This window comes from Mus pahari, chromosome 1 (genome assembly GCF_900095145.1).
Source record: "Mus pahari chromosome 1, PAHARI_EIJ_v1.1, whole genome shotgun sequence".
Lineage (NCBI taxonomy): Eukaryota > Metazoa > Chordata > Mammalia > Rodentia > Muridae > Mus > Mus pahari.
The window spans coordinates 1,735,911-1,747,201 of NC_034590.1; the positions used below are offsets into that span (position 1 = coordinate 1,735,911).

Sequence of the window (11,291 nt, forward strand, 5' to 3'; positions counted from 1 at the left end):
ATTCAGGGCTGGAGAGATGACTCAGTGGTTAAGAGCACTGACTGCTCTTCCGGAGTTCTGAGTTCAATTCCCAGCAACCACGTGGTGGCTCACAACCATCTACAGTGTGATCTGATGCCCTCTTCTGGTGTGACTGAAGACAGCCACAGTATACTCAAATACATAAATAAATAAATAAATCTTAAATTTTTTTTTTCAATTCTGTGTTTGTGGGTACATGCGTGTCTGTGTGTGGGTATGTGCATGTGTGTGTCTGTGTGCATGTGTGTGTCTGTGTGTGGGTATGTGCATGTGTGTGTCTGTGTGCATGTGTGGGTCTGTGTGTGGGTATGTTCATGTGTGTGTCTGTGTGTGGGTCTGTGCATGTGTGGGTCTGTGCATGTGTGGGTATGTTCATGTGTGTGTCTATGTGTGGGTCTGTGCATGTGTGGGTCTGTGCATGTGTGGGTCTGTGTGTGGGTATGTGCATGTGTGGGTCTGTGCATGTGTGGGTATGTTCATGTGTGTGTCTATGTGTGGGTCTGTGCGTGGGTATGTGCATGTGTGGGTCTGTGTGTGGGTATGTGCATGTGTGGGTCTGTGTGTGGGTATGTGCATGAGTGCAGGAGTCCGAAGAGGGAGCTGGAGTTACTGGTGGTTGGGAGCCACCTGATGTGAGTACTGGGAATTGAACTTGGGTCCTCTGAGAGAGCAGCACGCACCATGACTGTTTTAGTCTGAGTAGACCAAAGGTTCTCAACCATTCTAACGCTGCAACCCTCTAACACAGTTCCTCATATTGTGATGACCCCCAACCATAAAGTTATTTTCATTGCTACTTCATAACTATAATTTTGCTAGATTTGAATCATAACTCTAAGTCCTTCCAATCTGCCCAATAAAACAGGTGCTAATGGGGCTGGCAGATGTCTCAGAGGTTAGGAACACGAACTGCTCTCAGAGAAAACATGGGGCAGTTCACAACTGAACCCTGGGGTACCCAGAACCTGTGGCCTCCCAGGGCGCCTGCACTCACATGCACATACCCACCCCCCAAACAAAAGAGCCCACATCACCACCACACACACATGTGCACTAAGCACGTGGGGCACACGGTTAATAATGCTCAGCACCTAGAACACTTCCTCTGTCAGTCACGTGTTCAGGAAGAGGGAACTGAGGTGCGCAGCTTGGCATTTGCCACCACACCTGGGGACAGACACTGCACACTGAGCGACAGACAGTACAACCTGAAGATATGTTTATTACAAATCCCATCCCAAAACATGAGGTCAACCTGCAGACACTGAACGCGGACGCCAAGGGAGTAGGCACAGGGATACTTCCTTCCAATTCACCTTCAGAACTCTTGCAGGTTAACGGCAGTCTTGCTGAATCACAGTAAGATCTGAGCCCAAGACACAAAGCTGCCCCGGAGTAGGAAGAACCCGTTTCCAAGGATCGAGGACCAGACCATTGTGAATTACCGTCATTTCTTCTTCTGCACGTGGCCGCAGTCATACTTGCCCCTCACAACTTTGAGTTTGACCCCAGGCAGGTCCTGGGTGCGACCACCCTCCACGAGGACCACGTGGTGCTCCTGCAGGGTGTGGCCCTCCCCGGGGATGAAGCAGACAGCCTCTTTGCCCGTGCTGAGGCGCACTCGGCAGCACTTGCGGTTGGCGGAGTTGGGTTTCTTCGGCTTCCGGATGAATGTGCGCAACACCACACCCTTCAGCTGGGGCCGGCCCTCTGTGGGGCCCAGACGCTTAGGGGGTTCCGTCCGGCGGCCTAAGCGGTGCATCTGGTTCAGGGTGGCCATGGAGCGGGTGGCCCAGAGCTGGGGAGTTAGGGTTAGGCCTGGAGGGACACAAGAGGGAATACTATGAAAACTACTAGGTTTCCATATTCTAGACAGGGATCCAAGTGTAAGACTCTTCAGTGGGGACAGGTGGCTCAGTGGTTAGAAGCACTTGTTGCTCCTGCAAAGGATGACCATTTGATTCGCAGCACCCACAGTGGTGGCTCACACAACTCTAGTTCCAGAAGATCTGACACACGCATGTGTTGCACTTACATACACACTTACATTCATACAGGGGCTGGAAAGATTCCTCTTACGGAGGACCCAGGTTCAATTCTCAGCACCACAGGGTTGCTAGCAACCATCTTTAACTACAGTTCTGGGGATCTGATGCCTCTTCTGGCCTCCAAGGGCACCGCACATAATGACTGCACATATTCATGCAGGTAAGACACTCATATACTACTAGGAATAACAGAACAGCTAGCCTTTATTATTATGCCCATAATTATATAGTAATGTTCTTACAGATTTTAAACATTTTACATAAACTGAGCACGCAGAAGAGGCCAAGCCTTCTCGAAGACCCCATCCCCTACCTAACCTGCCCTTGCTTCCCATTCCCCACTGGTTCCTTGTTCAGGCTGCTCCGGCCTAGGTACCTTCAAAACAGACAAGCAGACAACAAAGAGACCAGGAGGCTGCAGTGTGTGAGAAAGGCAGGCGGAAAGGCTGGAGATGTTTTCAAGGCAGTCCTTAATTTGTGGAGCTGAAGAGGTGGCTCCATAGTTAAGAGCTCTGGGTGCTCTTACAGAGGACCCAGATGATGCATAGATGTATACAGGCAAAACCTATACCAAAACTGATTTTTTTTTTTTTTTTTTTGAAACAGGGTCTCCCTATGTAGCTCTGCCTGTCCTGAAGCTCTCTTCGTAGAGCAGGTTGAATAGTAAAATTCCCACGTGAATGGAATACCCAATGCCTCCCTCAGAACACTGCGCACAGACCTGATGTCTGGGCAATGTCTAAGAACATAAAAGTTGCCTTCCTGTGGGTGGCACGTCTTAGAATTAGAAAAATAGCCCATGAATGAATAACTAAACTTCTTAGCTTGGACTTCTCACCCACGGGGGGTCATCAATAAAAACTCACTGAAGGAATAAACACAACTGAGAGACGCCTAGCCAGGAGACATGCCGAGAAACGAACATTTGTTGGTACGATTGTTATACGGACATCGAGAGTGCACTCACACAAACTAAGGCAGAATATCACCAGGCAATACAATCTCAGGGATTCAGCGCTATCTATGCAGGGGAACCATGACTACGACTGACTTAAACTCTAAGGACACAGGACCTTTCTACCTCTTGCCCACGGGAGCGTGGTAGAAAACGCCTGTAACTCCAGAACTTGGGAGGTTGAAGGCTTCGTCAGGAGGTCAAGGCCATCCTGTCTACAAAGCGATTTGGAGGCGAACCTGGACTACAGTGAAACCCTGTCTCCAAAACAGAAAAGGCACCGTGCTTATTAAAGCTGACACCATGCGAAACCTGGCAAAAGCACACAAGTCGCCGTGAGTTGTCCTCGTCCATCCTCGTCCCTGTGGCCCATGCTCACTTACCACGACGGAGGGACGTGGTGAGGCCATAAAGAAGGCCGGGCCAGGACATCTCGCCGCCTGCTGCGTCCCTGGATTAGGAGAGAAGACATTCAGAAAGGAGGTTGGGACCAGAATCCCACTCTCAGAGCCTTCTAGAATCTCCTCTAAAACAGAAAGTCCCCTCGCAAACTCAGTCTCACTCGGAGTTGGCCCTCAAGGACCCAACCGCCCTCGCGCGGATACCGGAAGGGGAAACTGAGGAGAGAGGAGAGGGATGTCTGGACCACAGATAACCGCACCCACCTTACCAACCTAGCGGGGTCGCACACACGCCAACTCCCACCTCCAGCCCCTTCCGGGCTTTCTCCTTAGTGATTGGCTAGATCTTTCCTGCGTCACTGAAGGGGCGGGATAAGGATGACGATTGGACAATGACAGATTCTATTTGCGTTCCACTTTCCTCATTGGAAGGGTTTCTGAAGCCTGGGCGGGAAATCTCCTTGCGCGTCTGATTGGCTCGTCCACGATGAGTGACTTCTTGCTTCCACTCCAAGATGGCTGCGTCCATGGCGCGGCTTTTGTGGCCTTTCCTGGCTCGCCAGGGGCTCCGGTCCCGAGGACGCTGCGTGTGCAGCCAGAACCCAAGGAGGAGTTTCGCCACGGAGAAACGAGTCCGGAACCTCCTGTACGAACACGCGCGCGAGGGCTACAGCGAGCTTCCCTACTTGGACATGGAGTCGGTGTGCGCATGCCCAGAAAAAGCCGCGCGCTCCCTGGAGCTACGCAAGGGGGCGCTGCGGCCGGCCGACCTGCCTGCGATCGTGAGTGCGCCTGCGCCCTGCGGGAGCGGCCTGCGGTACCGAACTGGGTTTGCCGGATGCATTCCAGTTGTGGGAAAAAAACCTACTCAACAGGAATTTGGGTTCCTTCCCAAGTTAGGCAATGTCTTGTGCATGACACCCACTTAGGTGCCAGTGATCTAGAGAGAACTGAGGCCCTATTGAGCGTCGTGGATGCCTTCTGTGACCTGCATGCCCTTTTGCATGCATTTCATAATTGGGCAGTTGTTATCTACTGTAGTCCCGGAACGCAAATACCATTGTCTCCAGTACTCAAACTTCGTTCCGGGCTCACCCTTAGGTCAGAAGGCCACAAAGAAAAATGAGGGAGGTGTGAGTCAGAGGGACTCTTGGAGACAGAGCTTTGCGTTCTGCTATAAACGACCCGATGAATAGAGTTGAACGGATAAATACCTGCTAAAAAGATATTTAAGATATGATCCAGATGTTGAGATTATGCGCCATAATTCTACCCTGTAGGGAACTAAAATTGGGGACCACCATGGCGGTAGTGAATTCCGAATGTAATGGATGAATCTTCCCAACTCTGTTGCCTTGATAAGACAGAGCCGGGCGTGGCTGCGCACGCCTTTAATCCCAGCACTCTGGAGGCAGAGGCGGGCGGATTTCTGAGTTCAAGGCCAGCCTGGTCTACAAAGTGAGTTCCAGGACAGCCAGGGCTATACAGGGAAACCCTGTCTCGAAAAACCAAAAGAAATAAAATAAAATAAAATAAAATAAAATAAAAGAGTCGAGCTGGGCATGGTGGTGCACACCTTTAATCCCAGCACTTGGGAGGCAGAGGCAGGCTGATTTCTGAGTCTGAGGCTAGCCTGGTCTACAGAGTGAGTTCCAGGACAGCCAGGGCTACACAGAGAAACCGTGTCTGGAAAAACCAATAATAATAATAATAATAATAATAATAATAATAAATAAAAGAGTCACACTTCCATGATTGCCCATTGGTTGGTCGTGATCATATCAACAGAGGCGGCTGCAAAGTAAACTGGGAGATGCATTGATTCAGGGCAGCTGTGTTCCCACCCTGGTTTCTGGGTGTCAGAGTGCTAATGGAAGGAAAGAGTACCCCTACCCCCCTCACCCCCGCTGTCCTTCAGGTCCCTGGCAGATGAGACTTTAGAGCGGTGGCCATTTCACTGTGGTGTTCTCCCACAGATCTCCACGTGGCAGGAGTTGAGGCAGCTGCGGGAGCAGATCCGGAGCCTGGAGGCAGAGAAGGAGGCTGTGGCAGAGGCAGTGCGGGCCCTGCTGGTGAGTGAGCATGGGGAACGGGGGTCCTGCGTGGGCCGGGCCAGGCCAGGCCGGAGGCAGCAAGGAAACCCGATGAGAAGGGCTTGAATCGTGTAGACGGTTGTTACCTAATAAAACAAGCCACCCAGGCCTGATGTTCCTAGGGCTGATGAATTAGCTCTCTTCAGCGTCTCCAACCAGACTCTCTGTGTGCCCGACTTCAGGGCATAGATTGGAGCCCATCCCAGTCCCAAGATGGCTGCCAGCAGGTCAGAGACAAGGTCTTTTCCAAGAGCAAGGAGACCAATCCCCTCTTGTTGCCAGAGCTCAGACACCCATCCTCAGGACAGTCATCAGCAGGATGGTGAAAGCCACTGCTGCTAGTTCAGGGCCAGTGTCCATGGTCCTGAACTGAAGGCTGTCTAGAGAGGGACAGCCTGAGTCAGGTCTGTGGGGGAGAGAGAGGAGAGCACCTAGCTCTAACCTTTCCCCACCCACCACCCCTATACCAGAAACACTTCACATTTCTTACATGTTTGATTGGTAACTAGTTTATGTCAGTGCACATATAGGACCCCTTACCTGTTGCCAATTTTTTTTTTGCAACCCCAACATTAAGTTACAGTGCCCCCATATAGAGTCCACAGTTCAACATTTACAAAGCTTGACAACCAGTAGCATTCACACAGATGGCTTAGTAGGGTCTTAAGGGTGTCGGTGGCGCACAGCTGTAATCCCAGCATCTGGCAGTAGAGGTCAGAGGATCAGGAGTTCTGTGTCTTAGGCACTGTTGTGTTGCTGTGAGGAGATCCGGCAGGTGTTTAACTGGGGACTGGCATAGGGTTTTGGACGGTTAGTCCATTGTCGTCCTGGCAGGAAGCAGGTAGGCATGGAAGGCCAGAGCAGTGGCTGAGAGCTCTAGATTGTGATCTTCATCCAGTAGGCAGAGATCAGACACTAGGCCTGGTGTGTGCTCTTGATACTCAGAGGCCACGCCCAGTGACATATCTCCCCCAAGTCTGTACCTACTCTAACAAAGCCACTCCTTGTCATCCTTCCAAACGGCTCATCACCTGGGGACTAGGCCTGAAAACAGGAGAGCCTGTTTGGTCCGTTCTCATTAAAATAACCACAGCTACAGATCAGGCTCCAGGCCAGCTCTGTGAGTCCCCCAAAAGTCGTTTAAAAACAAGACAGACTACAGGACAGACAGCTCTACTGAGGGCTGAGGAAGGCCTCCTTTTACCCAGGTGTCTCTGCAAAAAACAAACAAAACAGAAACAGTATGCAACCAGGTGGCATGTCTCACACCTGTAATCTCAACACTTTAGCGTCCATGGCAGGATTTCCATGAGTTCAAAACCAACCTGAGCTATAGAGTGGAACCCTGTCTCAAAATGAAGCAGAAATGAAACAGAAAAAGCTTAGTGTCGCGGTTCCTACTAGGATGACCCTTTCTCTCTCCTGGCTCTTGGATTCATCTTTCTTTCTCTCTTACAGACAGGGACTGGAGAGATGGCTCAGCTGTTAAGAGCACTGGTTACTGTGAACTCAGAGGTCCTGAGTTCAATTCCCAGCAACCACATGGTGGCTCACAACCATCTGTACTGAGATCTAATGCCCCCCTCTTTTGGCACATGCAGATAGAGCACTCATATACATGAAATATATAAATTAATATTTAAAAAAAAACAACAAAAAAAAAAACAAGCAAAAACCTAGGTGGGAGGTGGTGGTGCACACCTTTAACCCCAGAGCTCGGGAGGTAGAGGCAGGCAGACCTCTGAGTTCGAGGCCAGCCTGGTCTACAGAGCAATCTCCAGGACATCCAGGGCTACACAGAGAAACCCTGTCTCAAACACAAAGCAAAACCAAAAAATCTCAAGAAAGAGAGATGGCCCAGCGGTTCTTGCAGACCTGAGTTTGGTTCTCAGCGCCCATGCCTGGTACTCATACCCATCTGTAACTCCAGCTCCAGTTTTGACACTTCCTCTGGCCTCCAAGGGCGCGTGCATACACACACACACACACACACACACACACACACACACACCAGTAGAGCCAGGAGTGTTGCTGGGTGGTTCAGTGTTACCTACCATGTGCAAGGCCCAACATTTGTGCATTTGGCACAAAGTAAGTAGCAATGTAAAATAAAGAGGTGCGCTCACACATCCCCGTCCCCCGTCCCCCTCACAGAGGCAACAGTTCATTCACAGCGCTGGGTGTCATTCCTGTTACATCACGTTGCCACCATGGCTTCACCAGCAGAGAACCTGCCGCAGGGTGGGAAATTGAGATATCATGCTCCTCTTTGAACTTTGACCTCTGCTGTCTCTACTCTGAACCCCCAAGTTCATTACCTAATCACCTTCTCCCCTTCCCTCTTCTCCACCAGGCGAACCAAGACAGTGACCACGTGCAGAAGGTACTCAGGGCTCTGACGTCTGCACCGTCGCTGGGGAGGGCAGGGAGGGTGCCATGTTGGCCACAGTTCTGATCCAGGCAGGGTTAGGGGGAAACAAGAGAAAGTTCCAGTTAGCTAGACTTGAGCATTGTTTGCCTGATCTTGCCAAGCTGAGAGGAAAGAAATGGAGAGTGTCTCCATGGGGTCCTGCCAGCAAAGATAAGTCACACTGGTAGAGGTATCCCCGACTCGCCCCAAGGGTAACCCTCTGCCCTGTCCAGGACCCCCAATATCAGGGCCTGCGGGCCCGTGGCCGGGAGATCCGGAAGCAGCTCACACCCTTGTACCCCCGAGAGACCCAGCTGGAGGAGCAGCTATACCAGCAGGCACTGAAGCTGCCCAACCAGACCCACCCAGACACGGTAAAGGCTGTTCCAGCTGCCAGGGACACTGGGCATCCGGGCTGTCTCCTTCCCTCTGACACACTCCTCTACCCGCAGCCTGTGGGGGATGAGAGCCAGGCTAGAGTGGTCCGTGTGGTGGGCGAAAAGCCGGGTAAGTCACACCCCAGGGCTCAGGGTCCCTGGGAGCTCAGGCTGGGAGTGGGACATGGCAGGACTCGGGTCAGGGTGGGGCTTGGGGGCGTAGCTGGAACAGCCCCGCAGACCTGAGCTGAGGCGTCTCCTTGCCCACCCTGTCGCGGCGACTGCATGTCTGGCTGCCTCTCTCTTTTCTTGCTTGCTTTGCTTTGGTCCCCACTCTCGGAGCTTTTCTTCCTTCCCTGTGTGTCCACTCTGCTTGATCTCCTTCCCTTCTCCCATCTCTCTCATCCATTTCCTTCTCTTTTTCCTTCCTTCCCCTCACCTCCCTCTTCCCTCCTTTCTCTCTGCTTCTCTTACCCCTTCCTTTCCCCCATGACCCTTCCTCTCTCCTCCTGGCTCTCCGATTGATCTTTCTTTCTCTCTTACCCCATTGCGTTCCACCTACAACCAGCTTTCTCCTTCCAACCCCGAGGCCACCTGGAAATTGGCGAGAAATTGGACATCATCCGGCAGAAGTGAGCCCCCGCCACCCCATCCTCCCCTGGCCTCCCCCCCTTAGCCCATCATCCCCACGCTAACAGCTGGCAGCCCTAACAGCTGGCAGCTAGCGTCTCTCCTGCAGCCTTAGGGCACAAGGTGGAATGCCAGGCCTGGGCCCACCCAGCATCAATATTTGATGCCCGGCCCGCCTGTCATCTGGGCCTCTCTGTCCCCTGGATACACGAGCCCTTTCCCCACCCACCCTGGCCCGTAGGCACTGCTGGTTTGTCTGCCTGTCTCTAGGCGCCTGTCTCACGTGTCTGGCCACCGGTCCTATTACCTGCGTGGGGCTGGAGCCCTCTTACAGCACGGCCTGGTCAACTTCACCCTCAGCAAGCTTGTCAGCAGGGTATGGTCTACCTGAGGACCTGCTTGGACAGGGTGGCACCAGTACCAAGCTTAGATGGGTTAAGGATGCTCAAGGGGACTAGGAGCGTAGCTCAGTTAACTGGGAAAGCGCTTGCCTGGCATGCATAAGGCCCTGGCTCCCATTCCCTGGAACATATCCATACACAGAGAGATAGAAGCACATACGTTATCCAGCACTGGAGAATCAAAGCTTCAAGGCTAGGAGCTAGGCCTGGAGCCTGCACTTGTGATCAGTGCCCCCCACTTCCTGCTGCAAGGTTGGGGGTACCTGAGGGACACAGTGTCCACTGAGACCAGGAGTCTATGCCATCAAAGTTGATGACTTGCTAGTCATGGTGGGGATGTCACAGGCTTTCAGGTTTTTTTTCTGGTGTTCTTTTTGATTTTTCTGTTTGTTTGTTTGGTTGGTTGTTTGAGACAGAGTCTGACTTTGTAACCTTAGCTGGTAGCCTGGAGCTCCCTATATAGACCAGACTGGCCTCAAACTCAGAGATCTGCTTGCCTCCAAAGTTTTGGGGTTAAAGGCATTCGCCACACAGATTTTCTGATGGCACTGGGGAGGCTTCTTGTGGGGAAGGGACATGTTAGGGCTGTAATTCTCTTAGTGGCACCCCCCCAGCTGCCCTCTGCGGGGTGAACTGCGGGGAGAGCAGGGTGCTCGCAGCAGGAGAACCCCCAATAACAGGGACCTAGGACTCAGACCTCTATAGTGTCCTCTGCTGAGGGGTGGACTGCGGAATGGCAGGGCAGCCACTATCTCCCCCCTTGGGCTGATTCCTCTCCCCTCTCTGCAGGGCTTCACCCCCATGGTGGTTCCAGACCTTCTGAGAGGAGCTGTGTTTGTGAGTGAGACCCCGAGTGTCGGGGCCCCCTCTCCCTGAGGAGACCACCCTGGGCTAGGTCATGGAAGTCAGTCACAGTGCGGGAGAGAAAAGCAATTCCAGATGCTTCTAGAGGAACAGCTGGGGTGACAGCCTCAGAATTAGGGAGGCCAAGGTTACCCATTACCTGACCCCTGCAACCTTCCCCCAGGAAGGCTGTGGAATGACACCGAATGCTAACCCATCCCAGATTTACAATATTGACCCCTCCCGCTTCGAAGACCTCAACTTGGCCGGGACAGCAGAGGTGGGGCTGGCAGGTGAGCGGTTGCCTGGGTGATGGGGGGACAGCTCCCTGCAGGGGACAGACAACAACCCTGGAGACTAACACATCCAGTGGTGTAGGCTGTTAGCTCCTCAGAATCACAGGGACTCCAGAATCAGGCGCGCTGTCATGGGGTTCCACTCGAAATCTCACTGTGACTTCTTGTGGGCAGTGACAGCCCCTGCTGACCCCATCCTGCCTCTTTCTCCTCCCAGGATACTTCATGGACCACACTGTAGCTTTCAGGGACCTTCCAGTCAGGTGATGCCCATTTCCTTTAATGCTAGACCCCCATTGGTAACATCTACCCTGTCTGACCCAATCTCCCATCTTCCTACTAGGATGGTCTGTGCCAGCACCTGCTACCGGGCAGAGACAGACACCGGGAAGGAGCCTTGGGGACTGTACCGAGTCCATCACTTCACTAAGGTGAGTGGTGTAGGCCTGGCTGGCGTGCACAGGTCTCCTCCACCACCCATGACCTCCTGACCCAGTGTCCCTGTCCTGTCCCAGGTGGAGATGTTTGGGGTGACAGGCCCTGGGCTGGAGCAGAGCTCGCAGCTGTTGGATGAGTTCCTGTCTCTGCAGGTGGAGATCTTGACGGAGCTGGGCCTGCACTTCCGGTGCGGAGATGAAGCTGGGTGGGACTGGTAGGGGTTGGGGGTGAGGGGAGTGGAGTTGACCAGGATGGCCTACCACCTGCTCCTTTCCCCTAGGTGAGGCCCCTGGGCTGTATAGTTTCTGTCTGTGCATTATTTTGTTTTATATAAGAGTGTCGCCCGGCGTGGTGGCGCACGCCTTTAATCCCAGCACT

At 52.8% G+C, this 11,291-nt stretch overlaps 2 protein-coding genes across 4 annotated transcripts in view; one reads left to right on the top strand and one right to left on the bottom strand.

The window, feature by feature from the left end:
• Nucleotides 1–1,219: 1,219 nt before the first annotated feature.
• Nucleotides 1,220–3,740, bottom strand: Mrps12 (mitochondrial ribosomal protein S12). Of its 3 annotated transcripts, none has more exons than XM_021215400.2 (3): nt 3,690–3,740; nt 3,408–3,475; nt 1,220–1,839 (listed from the first exon to the last, which is right to left on the bottom strand). In XM_021215400.2, the coding sequence occupies exons 2-3, from the start codon at nt 3,454–3,456 to the stop codon at nt 1,469–1,471; spliced, it is 420 nt and encodes a 139-aa protein (XP_021071059.1). In that variant the 5' UTR covers nt 3,457–3,475; nt 3,690–3,740; the 3' UTR covers nt 1,220–1,468. The 3 variants fall into 3 exon arrangements, with proteins under 3 accessions (XP_021071059.1, XP_029398642.1, XP_029398646.1); XM_029542782.1 differs by having other exon boundaries at nt 1,225–1,839; nt 3,699–3,733; XM_029542786.1 differs by lacking the exon at nt 3,690–3,740 and adding an exon at nt 3,587–3,632 and having other exon boundaries at nt 1,225–1,839.
• Nucleotides 3,741–3,916: 176 nt separating this feature from the next.
• Nucleotides 3,917–11,291, top strand: part of Sars2 (seryl-tRNA synthetase 2, mitochondrial) — a 10,527-nt gene continuing 3,152 nt past the window's right edge. The window contains exons 1-12 of the mRNA XM_021208881.2: nt 3,917–4,207; nt 5,402–5,497; nt 7,872–7,901; nt 8,162–8,302; nt 8,381–8,435; nt 8,874–8,937; nt 9,206–9,311; nt 10,126–10,173; nt 10,364–10,472; nt 10,693–10,738; nt 10,819–10,906; nt 10,991–11,100. Of these exons, the coding sequence (XP_021064540.1) occupies nt 3,941–4,207; nt 5,402–5,497; nt 7,872–7,901; nt 8,162–8,302; nt 8,381–8,435; nt 8,874–8,937; nt 9,206–9,311; nt 10,126–10,173; nt 10,364–10,472; nt 10,693–10,738; nt 10,819–10,906; nt 10,991–11,100 (1,160 nt within the window). The 5' untranslated portion in view covers nt 3,917–3,940. The remainder of the gene's footprint in view (nt 4,208–5,401; nt 5,498–7,871; nt 7,902–8,161; nt 8,303–8,380; nt 8,436–8,873; nt 8,938–9,205; nt 9,312–10,125; nt 10,174–10,363; nt 10,473–10,692; nt 10,739–10,818; nt 10,907–10,990; nt 11,101–11,291) is intronic.